Here is a 27,728-nt window from a genome sequence, read left to right as displayed (position 1 = left end):
ACGGGGTCCGTGGGGCAGCTCCTGGCAGAGCGTTGGAGCCTGGATGGGAATTCGGCTGCTGCTCTGAGCAGTCAGCAGCGGGAAAGACTCGCCCCGTTGGCTTTTTTTTTGCTGGTTGGGTGCAGAGATGCACCGGCAGGCTCAGCAGGTCCCGGCACCGCGGGGCAGGTGGAGCCAGGCTCTTCTGAGAGATGCTCTGAGCCAGGACCGGGGTTGCAGTCACAGACTGCCACGGGGACATCCCTGGTGACATTCCTTTCCCTGGAGGGTGGCTGGGTGGTGGGACAGCCCACACCTCCTGCTCCAGCTCTGCCTGCAGCATGGGGTTGCACCTTCCAACCAACGTTTTTTATTTTTCTTGGTGATTTTGTGATGAAGTGGACAGGATCCCTCAGCAGGGTTTAAATGGAGCCCTGAGCTCCCTGCGGGTGCAGGTCTCTTGCGTGTGACCCATCGCCGATTTTGCCTTGTCTTGTGCCAAAGCAGCAGCTGCAGGGAGACCTCGCTGAGCATCAGGTACCGGTGGAGAAGCTCCAGAAAGCGGCTCGGTCCCTGCTGGAGGTGCAAGGGGAGCCGGCGCCAGACCACAGGCACGTTCAGGAAACAACAGGTACAGAGCAAAGCAGCTGCCGGCGTCAGCAGGGATGCTTGGGGAGAGCGTGGAAGGAAACCAGGGAGGGAGAGAAGATGAAGTCTCCCACTCTGGGGAGAAGATGGGGCGAAGGCGTACAGCAGCGTGTCTTGTTTGCATGTGGCGAGGGCTGGGATCCAGGCTGGCAGTTTGTTTTGGGTTCCCTGCCTCGCTGCTGAGTCTGGGGACAAGGATTTGTCATCGGTGAGGGTTTGGCAGGAGCCGCAGGCCATCCTTGCTGCTCTCTGAGCACCGGGCGAGAAGCTCTTTGTCATTGATTCCCCTTTGCGCTGAACTCTGCAGGTGCCATCGTGAGCCGCTTCCAGAGCCTCTCCCAGCAGATGGCCCAACGCTCAGACCTGCTGCAGAAATCCATCGCCCAGTCCCAAAGCGTCCAGGAGAGCCTGGAGAGCCTCCTCCAGTCGGTGGCTGAGATCGAGAAGAACCTGGAGAGAGAGCAGCCGGCCGCGCTGTCCTCCGCCTCCATCCAGGACTCGCTTGCCACGAGCACGGTAAGGCTGGTCCTTGAGCATCCTCGCTTCAAACATGCCTGGCTGCAGGACCTGAGCTGTGCAGGCTGCTGCTGGGGGTTGGCTACGGTGTTCTGAAAGCACAAAAAAAACCCCCAAAACCCTGCAAAGGGGTATGAGCAGAACCTTTACTTAATTTCAGCCGGGACACTGACCTGTTGAAAGTTTCCTTTCTTCTTTGCTAACAAGCAGGGCTTGGCTCTCGGGCACCGGGGAAAGGCAGAGCGGGTTGGGGAGATCAGGAAAGGAAAATTGGGATAGAAAACTATTCTCGCCCGACCTTGGTTATCTGGAAGCATGCGCTGCTGTTCCAAAGGCCTCTTTGCACCAGTTCAGTTTTGCTCAAGAGCCTTCCTAAAATGGCATCCCTTTCTGCGTGTGCTTACCCCAGAAGCTGAAGCAGGACATTGCCAGGCAGAAGAGCTGCCTGGAAGCCACCCGTGAGATGGTGACGCGCTTCATGGAGGCGGCAGACAGCCCCACAGCCTCTGCCCTGCAGGGCAAGCTGGCAGAGGTGACGGAGCATTTCGGCAGGCTGTGCCAGCAGCAGCAGGAGAGGGAGGATGCCTTGAAGGGCCTCCTGCCGAAGGTCGAGCAGTATGAGCAGCTCTCGGAGAAGTTGCAGCAATTCACAGAGAGCAGAGCGCGGATGTTGGCTTCTGGGAACCAGCCGGACCGGGACATCGCTCACTTCTCCCAGCAGATCCAGGTGAGAGGCAGGGGGAGAAGGCTCCACCTGCATCAGGTTTCGGAGGCAGGGCTGGTTTGCAGTGATTTCTTCCCAGGCAAACAGCCGCCGGGTCGCTCCCGGGCTGGCAGGATCCACAGGACCAGTGCTGGCTCTTTGCCTGGGGAAGGGGAATGTGGCCAGAGCGGCTGAGGCTGTTTGCGGCAGGGGGGGAGGGGAATGGCATTTCCCTGGAGCCAGGCTGGCTTTCAGCAGGGATCTCTAGCCGGGCTTTTAGGGGCCAGTCCAAATATAGCAAGGTTTTACCGATTAAACGACTCCACGAGGTTAATACAGCAAAACGCTCAAGCGCTGGCAGCAAGTGCAGGATGTGGCAAAGCCCTCAGAGATGCCACGGGTCGTGGTGGCCAGTGATGGCCGCACAGGATTCTTCCCTTTGGCTTCCTACGAATGCTCTGCTACAGGGGCTGGTTTGCCCACAGCCTCAGAAATGCCCTAAGCTGGCGTAAAACCAAACACTTGTGCTGGGGGTGCGTGTGTGTGTGATTTGCCCTGGTCTGGGGCTCCCCATCCCATTCACTGAGTGGCCTCACACCAGCACCGGGGATGTGGGACTTGCTCCTGCAGCTGCTCCAAGTATTTGCTGAGCTGGAGCGAGGGAAGCAGGTGGGACAGAGCGGTGCCAGCCCGTTCGGAGCTGGTGCAGTTCGTGGCATTACCCCACACTGGGTCTCTCCAGCTTGCCAGGACATGGGGCTGCCTGGTTCATCTGCTTTGCCCCGGTCTGCTGGCAAGGGCGCTGTCAGCATCACCCTTTGCTCTTGGCAGGAGCTGAATTCGGAGCTGAGGCAGCACCAGGAGGACCTGGCCACCCTGGAGCACCTGGCGGCGGAGCTGGGCTCCTATGGCTTCGCCCCCGGGGCCTCCCAGCAGCAGGAGAAGCTGCAGAGCCTGAAGACAGACTTTCTGCAGCTGCAGAAGGTGGCAAAAGAGAGGTGAGTCCCAGGGACACGGCCACTACCTGGGGAGGGTGGGTTCGTGGTCAGAACAGTACCCTGTGGAGATATCTTTTTTGGGGGGGGCACAAGTGAACTCTTGCTGCCTCCCTCCTCCCACACCAGGAGACGTAAGGCAGCTCGCTCCAGCTGACGCTTTCTTTAAAAAAAGCCTTGGCTGGGGGCGTTGTGAAAAATTCCTGGTGCTGCAGGAGCCGCATTCACGCGTTTCCCGGCGTGTGGGCTGCCACAGCTCCATCCCGGAGCATCTTGCCGGAGGGGAGCGGGGTGGTGGCAGAGGATGGGGAGCCTGCCCCAGGCGTGCTCCCTGGGAGGTGACAGAGCAGAGCAGCCTGTCCCCACATTCCCCTTAACGTGGGGATAAAGCTGGGCTCCGGCGGCAGCTGGAGCTGGAATTGGCCGTGGCAGCTTGAGCAGGGTCAGCGTGCCGGCTGGCCGGTGTCCCTGGAGAGGGCCACAGCTCCCAGGCTGTATCTCCAAACATCCTGGTGAATATAGGGAACACGATGGGGCAAAGCAGATGAATCTTCTAATAATCCTCAGTAATTCAGCATCATGCCGAGAGTTGCCTCCGGCCGGGCCCATGCAGGCTGCTCGCAGCTGCGGTCGGCGAGGATGAGCCAGAGGGGCCAGTGGCTCCCGTCCGGGGGCTGCCTTGTTCCTCCGGGGTGGGCTTGAATGGATGAGAGCTGTGGCTGGGGAGGAGGGGCGGCACAGCCTGGCCCCCCCCGGGCTGCAGCTGGCTGGGGGACCTGGCGTGAATGAACCCTGTCTTCCCCAAAGCTTCGTTTTCCCTGGGACAAAGAGGCGGCAGCGGTGGTCCCGTGGCTGCTGGCTACCGTGGTGGTGCTGGAGCAGCCCCGGCCACGGCGTGAGGGGGTCCAGCAGCAGTGGGGGGCAGGCTGTGGAGTGCCCCCCGCTTTGGCTGGCGCTGCGTGCGTTGTTCCTAAGCAACATCTATTAATAATACTCCAAAGAAGGGCTGCTGGAGACACAACTGTGCTGCATTCAGGCGGGGGTAATTGCAAGGCAAAGCACGAGCTCTGACTCTCCGAAACCTTTTCAACTCTCAGAGAAAAGGATGCGTCGTCCTGCCAGGAGCAACTGGATGAATTTCGGAAGCTGGTCGGGGCTGTGAGGAAGTGGCTGAGGGAGAGCGAAGGCAAAATGCCGCCCGCTGAGACCTCCCTGGGCACCCAGGAGCTGCACCAGCACAGGCAGCAGATCCAGGTGGGCAGAGGGAGCCCCAGCCGGACGGGGACGGTTGGCAGCTGGTGTGGAAATGCTGGAACGTGGGATAAATCCCAGGAAGCAGAGTCTGGGGAGGTGATTTATGGTCTCAGGAATCCTGCGATGCCCTGGACTTGCTGCTGAGCTGCAGCTCCCGGGGTGTGTGTGCATCCAGCGTGCGCAGAAGGGAGCAGTGCGAGGGTTCTCTGGGGTGCTGCCTGCTTTCCCTGCCCTTCCCCTGGGATTTGGGAGTGGGAGACCCAAGCACACTTGTTTTCGCTGTTCCCCCTTGCTAGACACGGAAGGTGGCCTCCTGCCATCCCAGCCCCTTGGCCTCACGCGAGGCTGGGCTGTGCAGAGAGGGGGAGGGAGGTCCCCAAACCAGTAGGAGGGAGAAGAAGGTTTCCTTCGACAGACCTGCTAGTTAGGGAAGAGCTTTTCACTCCTGGATTCCCCCTGACAAAAATAAATGTGAAGACACCCACTTGCCCGCTGCAGCCTGCTCGCCGCCCGCTGGCGTGCCCTTCACCAGTTCCCTGGGCACCGCGTCCCAGTGCCACTGAGTCACCGTAGAGGTGACAGGCGAGGAAGGGAGGGCTGTGGCCAGGAAAGCGTGGCCTCCAATCCCTTTGCTTTCAACCAGGATCTCCTGGAGGAGTGGAAGGGGAAGGGGGCCCATGTGGAGGAGATTGGCCGCAGAGGGACCCTCCTGGAGAACCTGATCGTGGAGATTACGGCCCCCAACACCCCATCCAAGGCAGGTGAGTCACAGCCACTATCCCGAGGTGGTCTCCTTCCTCACCACCGTGTTTGCTTTCACCACTGCGTCTTCTCTGAGCCTGCCTCGAGCAAAAAATGGGATTGTTTCCCCCTTGTAACAAACTTCAGAGGGACCATGGTGGTCCGAGCATCACGGGGCTCAGCCCTGTGGTCGAGTCGCTTGTTGTTAATGCATCAACCAAACGCCCAGAGCCCACCAAAATTGGCTTAGTTTACTGTGGCTTAATTTACTGTAGCGTAACGAGCACTGAACTACCCTGCGTGTGCCGAGAGCCCGGCGTGGGGACACGTGCCACTGCTCGGATGGAGCATGGGGGCTCCGGGCTCAGCCCCACGGGGCTGCAGGCTCGTAGAGGCGGCTCCTGCTTTCTCTTGATGATGTGCTTCAGCCTCCCGAGGGCTGGAGTGTTTTAATCAAACTCTAGTCTTTGAGTTGCGTATCCAGATGAAATTTAAGACTGTGATATTCAGGCATGATTTACTAGTCTCTTTTTTGGCTTCGAGTCTGTGAAGCAATGAGATTATGTCTGGTTCGTTTGGAAACCAGCTAAAAGATGTCTTCCAGCTTGTGAGAACAAGTCCCTGGACTCTCATCATTGGTGGGCATTAGTGGGAATTCACAGTCTAGATATGTCTTGATGAGCGGTTCCGTGGGAAACCTCCAAGAGAAGTGGGGAGAGACTTCTTGGGGGTGACCTACATGGTCATCCACATGGGGTGACCAAAGCTGCAGCCCTTTACCTCCATGAAAGCTCTAAAATGTGTGGTTGGAGAGAGGGGGACTGACCCGATAACGTTTGGAATGAAGCCCCCTTTGGCTGTGAATGCCACAGCTGCGATATCTGGTGTCCAGGGAGGGGACCCTGGTGCATCCTGTGTGGAGCCTCTTGGCAAAGAGAACGTGTCTGTGCACCAAGGCGGGTTTAAACAGTTTCATCCGGTAAGAAAAGAAGAATACGGGGGAGCTGATCCCTTCAGGGGAGTTAATCTCTTCAGGGAAGGCATTCAGCAGCCTCACTTGATATTATAAATCACAAAATCATGCTCAGGGTAGCAGCTCGCCAGGCATGGAGAGATGGCCAGTGGTCCCCAGTATTATGGTCCAGGCAGGAGGAATGTCCGCCCCGGTCTCGGGGTGATGCTGGGAGAGGTGCCCAGCTCCAGGCACCTTCAGCTCTTCTGCTCCTGGTCCAGGGAGGCAGAGGCAGCTCCAGGAAAGCGAGGGCTGCGGGTGTCTGGGGAGGAGGAGAAATAAACAGACGCCAAATCAAACTAATGCCGCTCGCTGGGCACCGAGCCGGTGGCTTCACCGGTGCCAGGCGGGTGGGCTCGTGGAGGCGCCACGTCTGTGCTTGGTGGCCAGTGTGGTCTGTTCATCGCTTGCTGTCTGCATCCCTAACGCTTCTGTCTTGTCCCTCTGTCTGTCTCCGTCCCCTCTGCTCAGGTGCCACGCTGCCCGCGCCGGGAGGGTCGGTAGGCAGCGTGAACGGATACCACACGTGCAAAGGTGAGCTCACTGTCACCGCCGGGCCGGCACGCGCGTGCCCAGCCCACCTCGCCGTCTCCCTGTCTGGTTTTGTCTGTGCATTTCCATCCGTGAGAATATAAAGCGCAATGTCACACCGTCAGCATCCCGTCGCCAGTGAGCTGAGCTTGCCAATGGGCTTGTGAATTTCCCAGAGCCGCGGGACCGGCAGGCGGTGATGGGGGATGTAGGTCAGGCTGAAGGACGGAGAGAGGCAGCTCTGGGGAGGAACAGCACCCTGACACCCCGTCAGGTGGTGTTAAGAGCTGATAAATGGGAGATTGGTTTAAGGCCTGCAATTAAATTTATTGGTTCTAAGGGATTATAACGGCATCCAACCCTTCAGTTTGAAGAGCAATTTTAATTATTGCCCGTTATCTGCTGTTAGTTCACCGGTTCAACGAGATAATAGGTGCATAAAAACAGCTTTATATTTTGGTGTCAAATTATTTCACCTTGTACGAGCAGTGACATTGCAGAAGCGGGGGGGGACTCAGCTTGCATCAGCCTCACAAACGCGAAGACGTTTGCTTTGTTTGCAAACTGTCAACACACGTTGACAGAGCTGGAAGGGCCCCCTGGCATGGGGGGTGAGGGTGATGTGACATTGCTCTGCAGACAGACGGACGGCAGTGTGGCCTCTTGCTCCTCCTGCTTGGCTGCCTGGGGCTGCCCGGGGTTAGATTAGTACCTGTTAGTCCAGGTTAAGAGGGGTAACGTGGGCAGCTGGCCTCATCTCAAGCTGCTTTTTGGAAACAGATCTGACCGAGATCCAGTGCGATGTGTCAGACGTGAGCCAGCGGTACCAGGGCTTGGGCGCAGCGCTGCGGGAACGCCAGCAGCAGCTCTCGGTGATGCTGGAGAAGATGCAACAAGTGCAGGAGGAGGCCAGCTCCATGCTGAAGTGGCTGGAGTCGAAGGAACGAACGCTGTCTGAGCTGGACGCCTCCTCCTCGCCCACCAAGACGGAGACGATGAGAGCCCAGGCTGAGCACAACAAGGTAGCTTCTCATCCAGAGCATCTTCTCCCAAAGGGTCTCAGTGCTTTTGTGCGGCAGGACTAGAAGGATTAGCGAAGAGGATCTGCCCTGGGGCAAAGAAGGGCTTTCCCTGGAAGGGATCCGTGGCAGATCCGTGGAGGAGGAGCCCCCGCACCCTCAACCTCTTTGCTAACAGACCTGTTGCTTTCAGGCATCTGGCTTAGGGGGAAGGAGCTTATCTTACAGTCCGTGTTGCTGGGTCACTCCAACTTCTCCTGGAAAGCAATTCCCAGCCTTTCCCTGCTTTTGGGGCCAAGTTAGCTCATGATATTGCTAATAAAATGAAGTGATTTCACTAAAGAGCAAAGAACAGAAATAGTCCCACCACTGGCTTGTAGCTGCTCGTTCCTACTCGGTGATTTCATTCTGTTGCCCCTTATCTGAAGTTCAAATGGTTATTTTCCAGGCATTTCTGGCTGAGTTGGAACAGAATTCAGGGAAGATCCAGAAGGTAAAGGAAGCACTTTCTGGCTTGCTGGAGAAATATCCAGATTCTCCAGAAGCAGCAAACTGGAAGAAGATGCAGGAAGACCTGAGTAAGTGCCTGAAGCACTCAGCGAGGCTTCTGTCTGGAAACATCATGTTAGAGGTGGTTCAGGATTGCAGGGCGATTCCAAAGTCACAGCAGAGCAGAGTCACTTCTAATTAAAATTCAGTAAATAGCGAACTTATCTCCAAGCTGTCTGGTGTACAAGGTGTTCCTGAGATGAGCGCTGTCGTGATTAATGAAATCTCTGTGATGGATGTATATTTTAAAGACTTGCCTCCTTAAATGACTTCTTTAAAAAAAAAAAAATTAAAAAGGGGGAGGGAAAAAAAAAGAAAGCATTAGCAACATGGGTTGATTATTTTCATTAAAAGCTTCATTGCTTGATATAAAACTCCAGTCATTAGTAAGGTTATCCTAGGTAATTAAATGTTGACTAAACAAGACTGTATATTTAAAAAGAAGCCCAGAGATTCTCTTCTTTGAAACAGCAGGAACATGTTTATGGAGTTCTCCGTCCAGGAGATCTGAATGTGCTGTGTGAGGACCTGATACACATGAGGGTATCCTCATTTATTGAGCCAGGGATGTGAGATGGCTCACCCAAGGTCAGACCAGCTCGTGGCACTAGTGACTAGAACGCAGCAATCCTGCTTGCAAGGCTTTTTTTTTTATTATTATTCTATGAGCTTCAAGACGACGTAGCCATTAGAAACGGGGAACAGCTTGTTAGATGGAGAGTGAATAGAGCCACGCTAGTTTTATTGAAAAGCTGAGGAGGTTTGCCGTCGGGGAAACCATGGGGAGGGTAAAAAAAACCAAAACCCAAACACTTCTGGATGGAGGGGTGGGTTGGCCAGGAGCACGGCTACCCCCAACACAGCCGGTGCTTCAGATTGCAGGTGGGAAAGAGCCAGCCAGGCGACGGCCGAGCGGCAGCAGAAGCTGGAGGAGTCGGCGAACCAGCTGGCCAACTTCCAGGCTGCCGAAGCCCAGCTGCGCCCTTGGCTCATGGAGAAGGAGCTGATGATGAGCGTGCTGGGACCCCTCTCCATCGACCCCAACATGCTGAACGCACAGAAGCAGCAGGTCCAGGTGAGCTGGGTTCGGGATGAGGAGGGAGGGTGTCTCTCAGCTGGTGCATCCCGAGGAAGGTTGCACTCGGGGTTAGTTGCCTTGCAAGCGCTCTGCCACGCAGCGAGTGTTTGGGAGAGAAGCCGGAGTTCTCCCAGTCCTCCACACCCCGCTGAGCACAAACTGCTGTAATAACTTGAAACGGGCGCAGTGCTCGAGCTCCCTTCCCCGCGCTGGATTGACTCATCAGTGAATCACCCGGCCCCTCTTGGAGAGTGAAATTGCTTTAAACAAGACCTGGGCTGATGCTCTGCAGGACTTGCTAACGCTGCCCCTCCGCCTGGCAGCCTGCCCTTTCCGTACCTCCTGCTTCCAAATCCTAACATGTCCATAACCGGCCACATCGTAAAATAAAATGGCCCAGTTAACATAATTAGATGGCCTCCTCATCTCACTGGTTTATGGTACGTTACACAGCAGTAGGACAAATAAGAGCGAGCGAAGTACTGGCCTCGCAGACTTCTCCAAGCTTTCCAAGTGGCAAGGTCACAGTCAATCGTAGTCCACCCAGCCCCGCTGCCATCCCACCCCAGGCCTTGTTCCTCCTGGTTCCGTGGTCTGGATAAAGCCCCTGGAGGTCTGGTTTGTTTTGACTGTGTGTACTCGGAGCTGTCAGTTTTATGCAAACATTTTTTTGTTATTTCTGTTCCAGTTTATGCTGAAGGAATTTGAAGCTCGCAGACAACAGCATGAGCAGCTCAACCAGGCGGCTCAGAGCATCTTGACTGGCCCGGGAGATGTTTCTCCATCCACTAACCAGGTGCGGGAAGAACTCCAAGGGGTTAACCAGAAATGGTCCGAGCTAACGGAACGCCTCAACTCCCGCTCCAGCCAAATTGACCAAGCCATAGTAAAGAGCACCCAGTACCAGGAGCTCCTCCAGGGCCTCTCCGAGAAGGTGAAGGCAGTTGGGCAGCGCCTGAGCAGCCAGTCGGCCATCAGCACGCAGCCCGACGCCGTGAAACAGCAGCTGGAGGAAACCAGTGAGATCCGCTCAGACCTGGAGCAGCTGGAAGAGGAGATCGCAGAGGCTCAGACCCTCTGTGATGACCTCTCTGTCCTCATTGGGGAGCAGTATCTCAAAGATGAGTTAAGGAAACGTCTGGAGACCGTGTCACTTCCTCTCAAAGGGCTGGAAGACCTGGCAGGTGAGACGGAACAGAGAGATGTTGGGGTGTCAAACTCCATCCCTGCTTTTTGCCAAAGGGCTCTTCCATCACTGGGTTTCTAAGAATAACAGGGGAAGCACCATCTGTCGTTTTTAGGGTGCTTCGTGGGTGTTTTTTGTGGGACTGAGCACAGGGAGAGTTCACATCCAGATAGAGCTGAGCCTGGAGAGCGAGCAGAGATGTTTGGTCCCACTGATGTGGCTGTTCAACAGGCCTGCTTGGCTTGCAGAGTGTGGCATGTGCTGTGCTTGGGGGGAAAAGAAAACCACCCAGCTGATTCCTAAATTCAGAATGGGGCATGGAGAAGACCCAGTGGCCACCCTCTAACCTCTTCTGCTTTCTAAGAGGTTGCATTTAGAGAGAGGTTAGGAGAACTGAGATTACTGCGTTATCGTTGCCTGTTGCTACTTCAGAAATGTATGAATCAGTGAGCAAAAAGGCTAGTGATGCAATGGAAAACTCCTTCCTGTTAATCAAAACACAGTTGGTGCATCTGAGATGATTTTAAATAATTGCACTTTGCTTATTTGATTTCAGCTTAATTGTTGCGTTCTAATCTTATTTCCATTGCAGCCGACCGGATGAACCGACTGCAGACTGCGCTTGCAAGCTCCCAGCAGTTCCAGCATATGTTTGATGAACTCAGGACCTGGCTGGATGACAAACTGTGCCAGCAAGCTCAGAGCCAACCTATTTCTGCTAAACTGGAGAGGCTACAGAGCCAAATTCAGGAACAAGAAGAGTTCCAGAAGAGCCTCAACCAACACAGCGGTTCCTATGAGATGATTGTAGCCGAGGGAGAATCTTTGCTGCTTTCTGTCCAGCCAGGGGAGGAGAAGACCACGCTGCAAAACCAGTTGGTTGGCCTGAAGACGCACTGGGAGGAGCTCAGCAAGCAGGCTGTCGATAGACACTCGAAGCTCAAGGACTGTTTGCAGAAAGCCCAGAAGTACCAGCGGCACACGGAGGACCTCCTGCCTTGGGTGGAGGACTGCAAGGCGAAGATGTCGGAGCTGGAAGTAACTCTGGACCCAGTGCAGCTGGAGGCGACTCTTCTGAGGTCGAAGGCTATGCTGAGTGACGTGGAGAAGCGCCGCTCCTTGCTGGAGATGCTGAACAGCGCTGCCGACATCCTGATTGACGCTTCTCAGACCGACGAGGATGACATTCGGGATGAGAAAGCTGGCATCAATCAGAAGATGGATGTCATCACAGAAGAGCTGCAAGCCAAGACTAGCTCCATTGAAGAAATGTCACAGAGGCTCAAGGAGTTTCAAGAGAGCTTCAAGAACATTGAGAAGAAGCTGGAAGGGGCGAAGCACCAGCTGGAGATCTACGATGCACTGGGGCCACAAGCCTGCAGCAACAAGAATTTGGAGAAGCTCAGGGCACAGCAGGAGGTGCTGCAAGCCCTGGAGCCACAAGTGGATTATCTGAAAAACTTCACTCAAGGTCTAGTAGAAGATGCTCCAGATGGGTCCGACTGTTCCCAGCTCTTAAGCCAAGCCGAGGTGGCTCAGCAGGACTTCAAGGCAGTGAAGCAGAAAGTGAACGACTGCTGTACGCTGATGGAAAACAAGCTTGAAGGGATCGGCCAGTTCAATAATCGGGTCAGGGAGATGTTCTCTCAACTGGCAGATCTCGATGATGAGCTAGACAGCATGGGCCCCATCGGGAGGGACTCTGACAGCCTTCAGTCCCAGGCAGAGGACGTTCGCACCTTCCTGGGCAAACTCCACAGGCTGAAGTCTGACATTGAAGCTTCGGAAAGCGAGTGCAAGAAGATGCTGGAGGACGAAGGGAGCCCCGATTTATTAGGGCTGAAACGTGAGTTGGAGACGCTGAATAAACAGTGCAGCAAACTGACGGAGAGAGGCAAGAACCGTCAGGAGCAGGTAGAAACGACCCTGTCCCGTGTGGAGGACTTTTACAGCAGGCTGAAGGAGCTGACCCACATGACCACCGCGGCGGAGGAGAACGAGGCGTTGCAGTGGGTGGTAGGAACAGAGGTGGAAACCATCAACCAGCAGCTGGCAGACTTCAAGGTAAGTCTGGATGCCGTGATGTTTCCAAAGTGGTATTTGGTGTTTGAAGGTCTGTCTAGCGTTGTGGTCTTCTGCGTAGGACCTCTGGTCTTCAAGCTGTCGTGGCTTCGTTGTTTGTTGCTATAATGTCAGCGTTTTTGGTGTGGTAAAACCTCCTTGCTCTGGAGAATATAGGATTAACCGCTGGATGTGATAGTCTGCGGTGGGAAGGTGCGGGAAGATTTTGTGATTAGGAGGAAAAAAACTTTTCCCTGTTCTCCTTGTGATGTGTAATGTTGGCGTGCCAGCACCTCGCGGGCTTGTGGAGGTGGTTGGCTTTTGGGGGTGGGGGGGATTTTTTTGAGTCCGGCTGAACTGTAAGTTGGCATCATCTGGGAGTCTAGTCCAGGTCACATCATCCTGCAGGTGTCTCTACCTGGCCCACCATTCCTGCTTGTTGTTTGCTTCATTTTATTTTTATCATGGTATTACGTCCATTTTGGGGTCCTTGGGGACAAATAAAGCCACAGATAAGCTGTGGGACAAGGGGTACACACAGGGAACAAACCCAAGGCACAGTCTTGCTGGGGGCTGTTTGTGTTTCCAGCCACGAGGTGATGGAGACCCTCAAGGCTTGCATGAAATGCTGGGAAAGGGAAGAGTTGGAGTGTGTTTGATTTTTTTTTTTTTTATTTTTTTTATATGGTGTTGGGTCATGCTGTTACGCTACATTAATTATATTAATACTGCTTAGAAATTCTCTTGCTGTGAAACTTCTATTACTGATGGGCTCAGCAGCTGATGATTGGGCTGATTTACATCTGGCGCCTCGTTTCCTGGTGTTAATGGGGGGTAGGAGGGGGGAAGGTGTTTTTACAGCCATTTGCTTTTCATCTCACGGCTAATTGATCCCGTTCCACCACTTAATAGCTCGGTGAAATCTTCACCGGGACAAGGTATTTCTATTTTGGGGGTTGCCTATCCAAAAAAAGAGCTTGGATCCGTTCCATACGGGGCAAACTCACCCGATGGCGTTGCTGTTGACTCTCTTGTCGGGCAATGTTTTGTGTTGAGCTTATAGCGATGGGAAGGGATTGAACTTCATCGTGAAACACCACACGGTGGCTTGGAAGAAATCGGTCCAAAAAGGAATTTCGAGTCCTCCAAAGCAGTGAAACTTCCCTGCGGAGCAAGGGATTATTCCCAGCCGAGCAGCTGCCCTTTGAAGCGATGGGTCAGTGCACATTGCTTGGGTGGCAAGCGGGGCCGGCAGGCTCAGCTTAACCCACCGTGGTGCTTGCAAATGGCCTATGGCTCCGTGACCTTGAGCGTGACCCTTTAAGACAGCGATGACCTGGGCTGCACGAGCCGAGGGTGCTCTGGGGGAGGTGACGTGTCCTTACCGGGAGTCATTCGTTGGCATTGGAGGCCACGCGGTGCAAGCTGGGGGTCTGTGTTGATGGAAAAAATGAAAGTTGCAGCACAAATGGGAGGGTTTTGCCGTGTAATGGCTGAGAATAAAATGGGGGAGAAGCGAGAAGGGTGGATGGAGCAATCGCGGTTACCCAGCGGCGTTCCTCCCGTGCACGGTTCATCCAGAGAGCAAGCGTTTTTGCACGAGTTGGAAATGCTGCTGAGCAGATCTTTGCAGAGCCTCACCTTACGGGTTCTCTCTCCAAGGGGAAACATCCCAGCTCCTGATCCGCATGTGGAAGGGCATCGCAGCCTGCGGGCGGGGACCGCCTGTGCTCCATCCGTCTGCCTTGGGCTGGGGGGCAAGTGGGGAGCACGGGGAGGGGGGGGCTTTTTCTTGCTTGCACCAGGCTGTTATTTCACAGCGCCTAATTGCAATATCCCAACCGTCTCCCTTCTTGGATTGCAAACGATGCACTCACGGTGTCTCCGGGGGGACCAGAGGCAGCCCCTTGGCCAGGCAGAGCTCCCCGGGGCGGCGTGGGGACGATGCAGCTGAGCTTTGGGGGGGGGAGGACGGGGGTGGCTTCGGCTCTCCAGGAGCGGTCGTGGTTTGTCTGTCCAGAAGGCTCAAATGCAGGCAGATATGATGTCTTAAGACATTAATTTTAATGAACATCTGTGTAAATGAGATGCAAATTAGGCATGGCCTTGGGGCTCCAGGCAAGTTGCCAATGCAGCCCTGACAAAGGTGGGCACTTCTGGACTCATTGTGTCCGGATTTTAATAAAGAAGATATATTGAAGGCTCTGACAGAGGCCGTGAACAGAGGACTTTTGAAGCAGCTTCTGCTTGAAGCTTCCCATATATTTTTTCTTTTCCTGCCCGCAAACTTGCCCCAAAAGGCCACACAACATGCAACAAACCCTTAACTTTTGGAGATCTGCCCACCCATGCGTTTCCTCTCTCCTCCCCCCCGCTGCCCCCAGCCCCCTTCCCAGGTCACGGAGGGACTAATCCTGCCTATGGGAAGGATGAGCCCTCTCCCGCTGTCCGTGCCTCTCCTGGCCGGGTTTCTCAGAGGCAGGAGGCTGGGAAGCAGCTGTGGGATCTTGCTCAGGGGGGGAAGCTTTGTTTGCAGGGGGTGTTCTGATTCAGCGAGTGGGGATGGCTACACCAAGGGGCTGAGCCCACACCGGCTCCCGTGGCCATTGGAAGCCAGGATAGCGATGCAGGGTAGACCTGGCCTTCAGGGGCTGGGGAAACACTAGGTAGGGACTGGTTCGGAGCACCACGTTGTTAGAGGATTGTAAGAAACCCATCTGGAAAGAGACTTCAAGGGGTCATCCAGTTTAGCCCTTAGTTTTATGGTGAGATCAAGTGCAGCTGAGAGGCATTTCTGTGGTTTGGAGTCTGTGCTTATATGGACATCTTGATGGACCGCTTCGGATACAGCTATGCTGCAGAAGAAACGGCACGGGTTTAGCTTATGTTAAGCTGGCAGAGAAAAGGAGCCTCATCTTTAACTCCTGGTCTTCAGAATGAGTTTAACCTGAGGGACGATCTTCCCATGGCTGCCTCTCCGAGGAGCCCCTTTTTTATAGGAGACTAAAAGTTGGAAGAGAATCTTTCTGCGCTGTGTCTCCATGAGCATCACACGGCCGAGCCGGGCTCTTGGGCTACGAGGGAAAGCTCCTCGTAGGAGCTTTCAGGCTGGGGCATTTCTTCCCCCTCCGTGCTCTCTGCTGTCAGCTCAGGTTTCTCAGACCTTACGCTAATATTAAATTTTAATGACTGGAATCAAATGACTTACAGTTGAAATGTTACTAAACATAACAGCGATGTTGATTCAGTTTAGCGAACAGCGAATTCCCCAGGGAAATTATTCCCCCAGGTACGGGAGAGACGCAGGGTCAGGCGGAGACGTAGGGGTTTTCCCCATCGCATGCTCTCCAGCATCAGCACCCCCTGAGTTAGACCCCCTCCTCCCATGGACTGGGAAACCAGTGCTGGGCTTTGGCTGAAGCTGGTGCTGTTGGGTGCGAGCGGCGCATCTTCCTTCCCAGGCTCCAGAGGCGGAGGTGAGGTTTGCTGCTCTGGAGCATGGGCTCAGCCTGTCCGACCAAAGCACAGCCATCAACCTGGGCCACGGAGAGGTGATGGAATCAAAACCTTTTGGTATTTTTGGGGAAGGCATCTGTGCTGGGGTAGCTTGGGCTCCTGGCGAAGCAAGCTCAAGCCTGGGGTCTGTTTATTTTATCTTTTATACAGTGGATTTTGAAGTGGGGTTTCAAAGCCTGGCTGGTACTTAGCGTTGGCAGTTTGAGCTGGGACCCTCTTTGATTTCCCCGTGTTGGTTTTGGACAAACCCTAATGTTGCTTTACTCCACCTCAAAGCAGAGCATGGCGCTCAGCCCCAGGTCAGAGGCGCTGGCAGAGATTTTGAGGCTTGCCGCAGTACAGAGCAATGCTCGGGAGCCGAGGGATGCCATTCCCAGTTGGATCGTGCCAGAGTGGGTTTGCTTTGCTGGCGATGCATTCCTCCCCGTGATGAAGAGGAGAGCAGGAACCAGGGCAGCCTGCCTGCCTTCCCGGTTGTGCTCTACAGCCAGAAGGGATTTCTGCAAGAGCCTGGAGAACTCATCCCAAAATGAAACCCAAGGAAAAGCATCAACCTTGGCATAACCAAACGGTCACCATCACGTTCAGATCGCTGCAGGTGCCCTTGACTGAGGGGGAGCAGGCATGGAGACGGGGCCACCACTGACCTGCCGGTCCCCTCCCAGTGCCGCGCCGGCAGCCCCCGCCATCCCCGCAGCTGCGCTGCACCCCACGGCTGCTGGCGGCGGGGCACGGCGAGGAATGCTGGCGAGCCGGGACCTGCCGCAGCTGGCACACGGCATGCCGCTTATCCAGGATCTCGCCTCCGAGTATTAATTAAACCCCACCCTCGCCCCAGCCGGGGGGGAGAGGGGGAGCAGCAGGGGATCTGCGGGGAGCGAGGCGCTGCCGTGTCCGACCCTCGCCGGAGACGGCTTTGCCAGGGCGGGTCGTGGGGAGCGGAGGGAAGAGATGGAGGGATTTTGGGCTCCTGCCGCAGATTTTGGGGGAGGTTATTTGAAGCTGGAGTTGCTCAATGCAGTGAGCTCGGGCACCACTCCTTCACGCCAATAAAGGGTTTGTGCTGGACGATGGAAAGGGGGAGGGAAAATCCCTAGACAGCAACAACTGAAGCCGCACTTCCAATTTATTTTAGAGCAGGTCAGGTCAGCTGGAGCCCACGGAGCCCTTGTGCCTCCAGCACACTCTTTGTCTGCTTAAATAATAATAAAAATAAAAAAAAATCAGGAAAGAGATCCCAGGAGGGGTGATGCAGTAAGCAAAGCCCTAACCAGCGTTACTCATCTTGCCACTCAGATGCCGCTGTCTCTAACCCTGCTCCGGGTCCTCCACGCTTCACCCTAAGTAAAAGCGGCAATTAGCCAGCGCTGGTTGCGAGTTCCGGCGCCCTCCCCGCGCCGCCTCCCTCCCCGGCAGGAGGGACATTGGCTTTCTCCGGTGCTCTATTTATGACTCTTCATTCCCCCAACCTTCCAGCCAGGGAGCTGACTCAACGGCGCTATCAGAAACGCCGCCGTTGCTAATAACCGTTTGCCTGGTGCCCACTGTCCCTGGGCTTCTCCCAGGTGCTGCCACGTTTCAGGTGAGGGAGTGGCACGTGGCCCCCGGGGGACGAGGGGGCTCACAGGCGTTGCATCCCCCCTGTGACCCGCTGTCGTTGCACGGGGCATCGGCGGCAGGGAGAGATGTGCGATGGGGTGTTGAGAGCCCAGCGCTGTGTGGTGTCACACAGGGGTTATTTTGCAGGAGGACTGAAACGGGTGGGTGCTTCCCAGTTTATCCCAGTTTGCAGAGCGCGCTGCTTGGGGGGCTGTGGACCAGCGTGGTCCCTGACGGTACAAATGGCATTTTGTGGTCTTCCTTTGTAAGATGCGCATGTGATGATCTTAGGGGTCCTTTCCAACCTAAAGGATTCTGTGATTCTATCTCCGGGACCGGCAGCCCTGCAGAGCCGCTCTCGAGGATGGGCAGAGAACTGGCATCCCAGCTCGGGATGACCAGGCTGAACTGGAGAGCAGGAACGAATCCGTGTGCTGACGAGGCAAGGCGTTCACACCAAAGCACTTATGCTGACAGCCTTAATTTCTTGAGACAGCATGTTAGCTGCCACCAACAGGCACGTGTGCTCGCAGGCGATGCCCGTGCACCCAACCCAGCCTTCCGGGGAGGCTTTTTTTGGTAATTCCGCACCCCATCGTAGAGCCGGAGACACCCCCTAGCCTGGGTGGGAGAGGGGAGGTGGGTCTCTGGGATGGGACAGGGAAGGGACACTCTGCCACTTGTTGTGCCCCAGCGTGGCTGAGGGTATTTTTAACCCTTCTGTGCCCCCGGAGGAATGCATGCGGCTCCCGACAGTCGTCCAGTTGGGAGCAGCTGGGTGGGACTGGGCTGGGAGCGGGGACAGGCTGCACCACGGTGTCTTCTCCTTGAACGCTTTCCAGACCTACTTAAAGTATCTCTGGCTAGTATTTTCAGCATCAGCAACACACGCAAAAATGCCTCCTCTCTGACAGCTGTTAAGCTGCCTTAAAGGCACCATCTCCCCTCGTCAGAGAAGAGGATGATAAATGGGGGGTGATAAGCGCAGGCTGTGACGGGTGACGGGGCTGTCACCGACCCTGGCTGGGGTGAGTGGTCTAAGTGGAGCTGCAAAGCCTTGCTGGCGTTTGGTGCACTTCTAACCTGGTCATCTGGGCGTGTTGTAAATAAACGTGTTTGCACAAGAGGCACTTGAGCGTGAGTGGCCTCTGCAGCCTCCTCATTCCTTGGAAAGAAATTGTATCACAACGGGAAGAGCAAACGTGCCCCTGGAGCTCGTCCTTCCCAAAGGGAGTGGTGCCGGTGCTTGTTCCTCGGGGAGCCACGGGTGGGTTGTGACCTCGACTTGTCGGTGGGCAGGCAGAGAGGCACAGGCACGTCCCTGATCCCAAGAAAGCCGAGAACAAGAGCGAATTAAGCCAAGAGCTGCTGAGACCAACTGGATCAATAGCTGGGCTTTTTCTTTTCTTTCTTTTCTTGGCTGTAAAACAATTAACCAGTGATCAAATGGTCCCTTTCGGGAGCCGGCTTGGGTCCCTGCTCCAGTGCCACCCGCTTGCGGATGCTTTGGTGACCCTGGCAGGTCTCAGCGGAGGGAGGTGGCCGTAGGAATGTCCTCTCGCAGGAGCGCTCATTAGCTGGTGGTGGTGACACTTTGCAGTGTTTCCAGGAGATACTAAAAATACCGGCTTTGCATAAGACCAGGAGAGCTGAGGATCCGAGGGAGGAGGAGATGGGAAGCTTTTTGTCTGCGAAGGCTGCGCAGAGGAGGGAGAGGAGACCGGTCCTGGTGGGACCTGGCCATGGCGGGGGGGATCCATGGGGAAGCACGTGGCGGAGCGAACGCAGGGCTTTCCCATCACCCACAGCATCCAAGCGGGTGGATGCTCCACCGGGGAAGGGAGTGTCTGTGGCCGCTGGGTCTGGAGCAGACGGGGGCTTCTCCGGGGGAGAGCTCAGGCTTGGATTAGTCACCGCAGCGCTCCAGGAACAATTGCCAATTCTTCTGCCGAAGGAGTGGTTTAAAATGTCTCCCATCCAGAGGATTCTCTGGATAATAATGCACTTACCTCACTTCCTAAAGAGCCTCCGGAGCGGTTTATTAATCACCCCATCCCTCAGCTCTCCCTGCTGTCCCCAATTACTCTGCCACTGGGTGAGGAGCAGCTTCCACAGTTTTCCACACCCCGGCGTGGGCAGTTGGGGTGGCAGCACCCTGCCTGTGGGTGCTGGGTCACTGGCAGCATGGAGAGGGGTGGCCGGAGAGCCCAGGGTGCTTCATCACCCTCGTGCAGCACTGGAGCAAAGCTGCGGAGGGGAATTTGCAGGAAAACTGGGCAGCTGAGGGCAAAACTGGGCATTTCAGCAGGTGGCAGCTGCCGTGCCCAGCTGAGCTCCCGGCCACGGAGACCCTGGCAAGTGGCTCTACCCTTGGCTCGCAGTCCCGGCTCAGATCACTGCTGGGCTGTTTTGGGGTGCTCTGTGCACACTGATGGGGTCCCTGGGGAGCCCCAGGCTCCGCAGTGATCAAGTGCTGAACGCCACGGTGCGGGGCTGTGCCTGAGCGCTGCTGTAACACGTGGGCTCCCAGCTTCATTCAGAATTATTTTTACCAACATCTCTATTAGCTGCCTTGCAGGGAAAGCGCTACGGCGCAGCTCCTGCACCTTTGGAAAAAATAAAATAAATTTAAAAATACAGTGCTTGCTGCATCTTGTACATCCAAACTGCAGAACGTTTCTCCAGGAGGTGTTTTTTTTTAACCTCTTTCTAAAACTTTTTCAGTGGAGGTAGACACCCCCACGGAGCCAGCCGAGGCTTCCTCCCACAGCGCTGCGGAGGAGAGTCCCGAATTAATGGGCTACAGGTTACTAATCGCCTCTTGAAAGGCGGGTGGGCTCCCCGCATCACGAACAGCCGTAGCCTTTGAAGAGGGGGATGGCAGGGTGGCAGAGGCCTGACTTGGAATCGTCAAATGACATTTGAAGTCAGCTATAAGCTGAGAGGATAAGGGAGCACCCAGCCCAGCACAGTGGGATGGGATTAGCCTGGGAGCTCGGGGCTGGCCCACGTGGTGCCGAAATGAAATCGCAAGGATTTGGCAAAAGGTGCATGTTTAAGGAGGAGAGCACTGGCATGGAAAGGGGGATAAAGTCCCTCTGTCCTTCTGACAGATGAAGCAAAAGGCTTTAAAATACATGAATCCTCTGGTAAGAATCCCAGCAAAAACGAAGAAGCAGTTTCCAAGGCAGATTTTGGGTGTGCATGATTCAGCTTTGTGCTTTTTATTGCAGTGTCTGAGGGAGGCTAGACCCATCCCAAGTCCCTCCCTTGGGCCGGGGCCGCTCAGGGTTCATCCCTCTGCCATGCTGGGACATGGCACTGTGTCCCTGTCCAGCGGTCCCTCCTGCCGCCGCCGGCTCAGTGACCCTCATGGAGTTGGACATAGGGGATGCGGTGATCCATATAGAGTCGGGTATGGGGACACGGTGACCCATATGGAGTCGGGTATGGGGACATGGAGTCAGACATGGGGACACGGTGACCCGCATGGAGTCAGACATGGGGACACATAGTCAGACATGGGGGACACGGTCAGCAAGACCTATAGGGACAGAGCTCGTGGTGCAAAGGCAGGAGCTCTCCTGCATCCACCCTTGGCCGGGCTGGGCGAGTGGGTGCTGCGCTGCCCAGGGTGAGAGAGCACCAAGGTGAAGATTAAAGAACCTCTGAGGGTGAAGAAGGCCCTTGGTTGTAGCCTGGGCTCGTTAGTGACGCGTCTGTTGGAGATCTTGAGCCATCTCTGGGCTCTCTTGCTTGCCACATAACACCGGTCCCTCATTTCCAGCTGCTGAGATGCGTTAAAAGAAAGCTAAAAATATATTGGTTTCCAAACACTGCTTTCCCACGTAAACAGTGGCGGCAGCGGCGGGCAGGATGTAATGCAGTCGTAAACAGGGTGACATCACCCCGTGACGGGGAAGGCACGCGTCCCCACGCTCAGGGGCCAGTGGCCATATCAGGGAAGCTTGAAACCTGCAGGTCTGGGAGACAAATGGGGGTGCTCCTACTTGGAGCAAGGCTGGGAAAACCTCTGGGTGGGTTTTGGCTGAGGGTCTTTATCTGCAGGACATGGCTGTGGGGTGGCTTTGGGGCGTGAGTGGGGCTGGGCTGGGTGACAGCCCTGGGCAGAGCTGTTAGGTCCCCTCCCCAGGGTGGGCTGGCTGCTGGAGCACGAGCATCCTAGCGCCCAGGTGTGTCACCCACAGCCTTGTGCACCCAAGTGAACCCCAACTTGGGTTTGGTCAAGACGTACCGGTAACGGGGCAGGCGAGAGGAGGTTTGGTGGCTGAACAAAAGCCAGCTGAGGGGTCCTGCTGGTCCGTTCTGCCCACCGCCACCACGCCACGGGTCCGTGAGCCGTGAGGTGAGCAGATGCGCTCTCCTGAGCTGGGGGCTGCAGCTCCAAAGCTCCGTCAGCCCTTTATTTCAGTCCTGGTGCTTGGTGCTGGCAGAGCTTTGCATGCCGGAGCCGCTCCGAGACACCCAAAAGGACAGAAACTGAGATGGGACCTTCGTGTCCTGCCCCATCCTTCCCTCGTGCCAACGCAAAGCTCGAGTAAAGCCCCACAGCTGCAATTCCCAGCACCCTTCGGCTTCTGTCCCCATCGCTGGGGTGGCACTTGGTGTCGTCAAGCCATGAATTGGGGAACCTTGCAGGGGCTCCAGCTGGGATCTTCAGGCCAGGCACAGCAGGTTTTTAATTGGCTTTAGTACTCGCCGAATATTTCCCTAATGGTGTTAGAGACAGGGGGGATGTGTTGGAGGAAGACTTGGCTTGCTTCTGGCACGTGACTCGGTGAGGAAATGGGAAAAGAATTTCTGGCTGTGAAAACGGCAGCTCCACGTCGAGATCGTTCCTTCTTCTCAGTGGAACAAAAAAGCCTCCGCGCCCCAGCCCGGATGCCTGGGATTCCTCACGGAGGGGCCCCGGAGCGGTAACGGTCCTGCTGCTGCTCCGCCAGCTCCCGGCCAAGGTGGTAGCGGGGAAACCGGGGGCGGCTTTGCCGGAGCGCTGGCACGGCGAGGCCATCCTTCTCGTGTTGTTTCAGCTGCACTGGATTCGTAACAGGGACCGAGAGCTGGTGTGTCCCTTGCCAAGTCTAAAAATCTGGGCTTTGGGACACTCTTGCAGTGTTGGCCAGCCCTGGCTGTCCGTCTGCGGGGCGGATGGGCAGAGGGGCTCCCCCTCCCGCGGTGGGGGGCTGCAGATGGGCTGCTCGCACCCCCTGCCAGGTCTCCATGCCCTCCCCCACCCCCCACTCTTTTCCTTGCTTGTGTTTAATGATGGAACTTAGAAAAGGGGTTTCCAGAGATTTCCCGGTGTGCAACCGGCCCCGCTGAGCGCTTCGGGTGGTTTAACGGGCATTCGGCCTCCATAGCCCGAACCTTCCCCCTTCCACGAAACATCCCGTCTGAATTCTCTGAAAGGAAAAGTCCCTTGGAGAAGACAGGGCTGGAGCTGCTGCCTGTGCCGCTGGCACACGGTGATGAAGGGTCCGAGGGCTTGGGGACGGGGAAGGTGGGCTCCCGCCTCAGCCGTGCCATGACCTTGGCCAAGCCCCAGTGTTTGCAGAGACAGTGAGCACCTGCAGCGCATCCCCCCAAAAAATCAGGTTTTCCATCTTTCCTATGTCTCCAACCTTTCGGCTGGACCACGGCCGGGTGGGACGGGGTTGGTGGAGCTGTGGCATGACAAGGCACAAGCGGAGGTCGCAGCCTCCCCCCGTCAGCACTATCGAGGCGCAGGCTTTTATGGATCGGAGCACCTGCCTGGCTTCTTATATTTTTATCCCGATGCGATAATTCATCCCCGAAGGCGCAGGCCGGCTGGCTGGTGGGGCGGGTTGTTGCCTGGAGATGCGTGGAGGCTGTTTCCAGCCCTCCTGGTTTTTTTTTTTCCTCCCAAGTCTGTGACTTCCCTCAGCATCCCTTGGCAGCCGTGAATCAGGCTGGGATGCCTCCCTCTCCCAGCCCCACAGCTTTGGTGCCCCATCCCTTCAAGCTAAGGGCCGGGGGGGGGGTGGGGTGGGGGTGGGGGGGTGGAGGGGATGGGGATGGGGGGAGCATGATGCTGACCCAGAGCTGAGGCTGTAAAAATTAGTTTTTTAAGGCTGAGGAGGCGGCGCGGGGGGGTTGGTGGTGCCGGCAGAGCCGTGCGGCATCGGGGAAGGGAAAAATGGTACTTCGGGGGGTGGGTGGGTGGGGGTTTGGGTGATTTTAAGAAGTCGGTTCTTTGTGCAGGGGTGGGGGTGAGGGGGAACGGGGTGGGCGCCGGGTCCTACCCCCCCAGTGCGGCGCTGGGGTGGGAAGCGCCTTTAAACGGGGCGGGGGGGCCAGGCCGGGCGGGGGGCGGACAAAGGGCCGGGGGAGCGGGGCCGGTGGCGGGGGGAGCCCGGGCCGCCGCCGCCACCGAGCCAGGGCGTTGCTGCTCTTTGTCGGGGGCTGCCGCCTCCCCCCGGAGGAGGGGCCAGCCCCGGCGGGGCGGGGAAGGGGCCAGCCCGGGGCCGCCGCTGCCCGCGGAGACCCCCCCCCCCCCCCGAACCCCCGCCGGCTCGGGCTCCGGTGCCCCCTTCCCGGGGCCGCTCGGGGGGGCTGCGGGGGGGGGCGGCGGCCGCGGCCGCAGCGCCCGGGAGGGGGCCGGTCCCGCCGCCCGCCCCGCCCCGCGGTGCCGCCCCCCGCCCGCCCCCGCCCTCCGCCGGGGCTGGCCGCGCCGCGGGAGCCCGGTGCTGGCGGCGGCGGCGGGGCCGGGGCGTGCGGCGGCCTGCGCGGCTCGGCCTTTTGTTCGGCCGGCGGGAAGGAGAGGCGAGCGGCGGGCGGCGAGGAGGAGGAGGAGGAGGAAGGCGGCGGCGGCAGCCCGGGCGCACCATGCATCCCGCCGGGCCGGCCGGGGGCTGCCCGCGGGGGCGGCGCGGAGCCCCCCGCCCCCGGGCCGGCCGCTGAGCCGCGCACAAAAGGGGCGAGAGCGGCGGGGAAGGGGAGGGCGGCTCTGCTCGCTCTGTGTCCCCCCTCCCCGTTCCGCCGCCCCCCACCCCCTCCGCCGCGGGAACCGGCCCCCGCCGACCCCCCCCCGCAGCATGGCCGGGCCGCCCGGGGGCGCGGAGCCGCCGCAGCCCGCCGCCGGCCGCCGGGAAAGTTGATGCGAGAGGGGCCGGGAGGAGGAGGAGGAGGAGGAGGAAGCGGCAGCAGCAGCAGCAGCAGCAGCAGCAGCAGGAGCCGCCTCCGGCCGCGGCTGCTCCCCGCCAGCTCCCGGCAACTCGGGGGATTCCGTGCCGCTCCATCCCCTTACCATTTTTGGATGCGTTTTCCAGCCTTTTTTTTTTTTTTTCCTGGGGAGAAAGAGAAAAAAGAAAAAAAGAAGAAAAAAAAAAAACACTCCAGCCCCAGCAGCCTTCCGGACAGCTCCGCGTACCCCCACCGCTGCCACCACCGGCTGGATTTTGGGGTTTCGGTGTCCCCGAGCATCACGGCGGGATGACGGCAACAACAATGCCATCATGTTTTTGAGACAGGAAACCTCCGAGTTTGCCCTGAATGAAGAACTTCCTGTGTTTAAACTTGTCCGAATATCCGCTGACAAGCTCAGTTCAAATGAAAACACGAGAGTCGGGGGGAGAGGCTAATTCGGACCAGCTGGACTTCCACAGGATTCAAAATGCGCCGAGCCGCTCGTCGCTCGGGCTGCGAGACGTGAGCGGCCAGGACAAGCAGTGCCTTTGTTACTAAAGAAGGACGGACGGGATAATTTCAGAGCTTCAAACTCTTTGGCTTGGTTTTTGTTTGGTTTTTTTTTCTGTCGCAAACGGCCATTGGGAATATTTTCTGGAAGCTGTCGGATGGTTTCTGCTGATGGATGGCTTTTTTGTAGGGGAGTCGGGGGGATGAGATGCGTCGTTGCGCTGCTCGGGACCGCCGGGTGGGCTGCTGAGCCGGCGTGGTGCTGCCAGTGCGTCCTCCCGTCCCCGTAGCGTGGCTGCTTTGGGATCAGGGGCTGCCACTGGTGGGTTGGGGACCTGCTGGCAGTGTGATGCTTCCTGCGGTGGCGGGCGAAAAGTTGCCGGGGTGGTTTTGTCACCCGTGAGGACGAGAGCATGGGCAAACCACTGAGCCGGCCAGACTGTTTACGGCAGAACCGCACTTGCCTGGGGAAGGGCGAGGAGGAAGATGGTTATATAGAGGATTGCTACGTGCCCCAGAGGTCGATATACGACACGATGAGAATTAACGAGCAAATCGATCAGGGATCGAAGCTCAACCAGCTTTCCAAGAGCACCCTCGGCAAGGGGGACAGCAGCACCATATCCAGCAATGGGACTCTCGGAGCTGCCAACGTCTTCGAGTCCAGGGCGCCAGAAGCGAAGAAGTTGGACGAGCGAGTCATCTTCGACGCGCTGAAGCTCAGCAGCGACGTCTCCAAGCCAGCACCAGCTCCCCCAAGGAGACGACCGAACCCCGAGAGGAAGGAGAACGTCAACCGGCGGTCATGGAAATCCTTCATGCCGCCAAACTTCACCGAATTTGCAGAAAGGATGGGGGCTTCGCTGAGCGAGGTGTCGGAAGCGGGCGCCTCCAACCCTTCCCTGCGGGATAAGCGGGAGTCGAGCGCCATGCTGACCGAGCACCCGGGCCAGCCCGACCACGGTGAGCCCATGTCCGAGTCTCTCACCTTGGAGCACGTCTCCAAGTCATCCGGCACGGCAGAGGCTCTGACGGCCAAGCAGTTCGGTGCAGATGGCTATGGCGGTCCCCGGGATGAGCGCCAGACCCTGCTGAACGCTGGTGATGGCCGCGGTTGTGTTGGGGACCCGGCTAGGGCACGCCGGCTTCCTAGTGCCACCTGGCCACGAGCCAGGAAAAATTTCATCAAGGGAAGCCTCAGCGATGGGCACCAGGAGACCCTGGAGGCCTCCGAGTCGGACTGTACAGTGGAGAACGTCAACCTCTCTCCGTGCCTTAGCGAAGAGCTGCTGGATGCGGGACTGGATATTCTCATCACCTCCAATCTCAGGGAGAAAACGGAGTCTGAGCTGAGATTTGAGGAGGACGAGCGCTGGGTGATGATGGAGGAGTGGGAGGAGGCGACGCTGTCAGAGAGAGGAAAGGCTGTGCTGGTGGCAGAGGAGAAGAAGAGCTGTTGCTTGGCAGATATTTCTGAAGAAAGGGAACAATTCGCTGTTCCAGCGGACGGCTCTGCCCCCAACCCAGGGACTTCCCGGTCCTGTGGGTCCCCGGGGGGGGCCGGCAGCGCGTGCTGTACCGAGGATGCGGCGGTGCAGTGCGAGGCTGAGGACTTTGCTCCGGGTTCGGAGCGCTCGGCCAGCCCCGCAGGCCCCGAGTTGTCCGACACAGACTCTGTACAGATGTTCCTGGAGCTGGAAGAGCAGTGCCTGAACGAGGACGAGGGCGATGGGGCTGTCCCCAGCTGCCTGGAGGTTCAGGTGTCCCCAGTGGACTCGGAGGGGTTGGACCCAGATTCGGCCAAACTGGCCGGGGCTGCAGTCGAAGCGCGTCAGCGTGGGGCCCCATTGGACATCAGCGCTTCAGACTCTGCTGTCGTGTCGGACCTGGAGGACTTTGATGTCACCTGCAGCTCGCAGGTGCTGAGCACGCTGGAGCCGGCGACAGAGCCCTTCTCAGAAAGGGACACCTCAGCTGTCACCCCGACCGACTCGGACGGAGGGGCATCACCCAGCCCTGTGGCCACTGCAGGGCCAGGCTCCCTCCGGCAGTGCTCGCCGGCACCAGTGGAGGAGGATGAACCTGACCCACTGGTGGACCTGGAGCTCGTGGACGGTTGCGCAGTGGCAGTGCTGGTGGCTGGTTGGATGCCATCTCCTGAGACAGGCGCGTGGCCAGCTTCTGGCTTGGAGGGAGCTGGTGACGACGACGCTCAGGTGGGGTGGGGTGAAGATAACCCAGACTTGCTGGTTCCTGGTGGTGAAGCATCGCAGCTTCCCGAGGAGACGTGTCCCAGCCAAGCGTCCCCGGCTGGGCTGTCCCCCCGCCAGCCCCCAGCTTCCGACACAGTGGCAGAGGAGCTGGGGTCTTCCCCTCAGCACGAGGCCAGCATTGAGGGGACAGGTCCTTTTGGGAGCTGTCATCTTCTGCCCGGGAGGACTGCGCTCACCAACTGGGATCTCCCAGAACTGGCTTCTGAGGATGAAGCCACAGATTTGGGATCAGAGGGTGATGGAGTTGAGGGCCAGATTCATCCGGCAGAAAGTGGGGATGCTTGCCATGGTTCTTTGCCACCTTTCCATGCTGGCTCTGCATCAGAGCCAGGCTACGAGGCTCCAGTGACATCCCCGGCACCTGTTGAGGCCCCCCCATGGGGAATGGTTC

At 57.4% G+C, this 27,728-nt stretch overlaps 1 protein-coding gene across 38 annotated transcripts in view; it reads left to right on the top strand.

The window, feature by feature from the left end:
• The window catches only part of MACF1 (microtubule actin crosslinking factor 1), a 146,023-nt gene that overhangs the window by 80,559 nt on the left and 37,736 nt on the right, over positions 1–27,728 (top strand). For 35 of the 38 annotated variants that reach the window (XR_005103133.1, XM_037379913.1, XM_037379907.1 and 32 more), the window contains 12 exons: positions 487–610; positions 935–1,143; positions 1,553–1,870; positions 2,678–2,844; positions 3,939–4,095; positions 4,739–4,856; positions 6,320–6,382; positions 7,160–7,401; positions 7,847–7,976; positions 8,823–9,022; positions 9,714–10,209; positions 10,804–12,275. Coding sequence is in view for 37 of the 38 variants with exons in the window: in XM_037379913.1 (XP_037235810.1) it covers positions 487–610; positions 935–1,143; positions 1,553–1,870; positions 2,678–2,844; positions 3,939–4,095; positions 4,739–4,856; positions 6,320–6,382; positions 7,160–7,401; positions 7,847–7,976; positions 8,823–9,022; positions 9,714–10,209; positions 10,804–12,275 (3,696 nt within the window). In the remaining variant the exon portion in view is untranslated. The remainder of the gene's footprint in view (positions 1–486; positions 611–934; positions 1,144–1,552; positions 1,871–2,677; positions 2,845–3,938; positions 4,096–4,738; positions 4,857–6,319; positions 6,383–7,159; positions 7,402–7,846; positions 7,977–8,822; positions 9,023–9,713; positions 10,210–10,803; positions 12,276–27,728) is intronic. The other 3 variants (XM_037379909.1, XM_037379905.1, XM_037379882.1) reach the window with 1 other exon arrangement.

The sequence above is a fragment of the Falco rusticolus genome, chromosome 3 (assembly GCF_015220075.1).
Source record: "Falco rusticolus isolate bFalRus1 chromosome 3, bFalRus1.pri, whole genome shotgun sequence".
NCBI classification, from domain to species: Eukaryota; Metazoa; Chordata; class Aves; order Falconiformes; family Falconidae; genus Falco; species Falco rusticolus.
The sequence above is the reverse complement of the archived record's forward strand: the minus strand, read 5'-3'. Positions and strand labels throughout refer to the sequence as shown.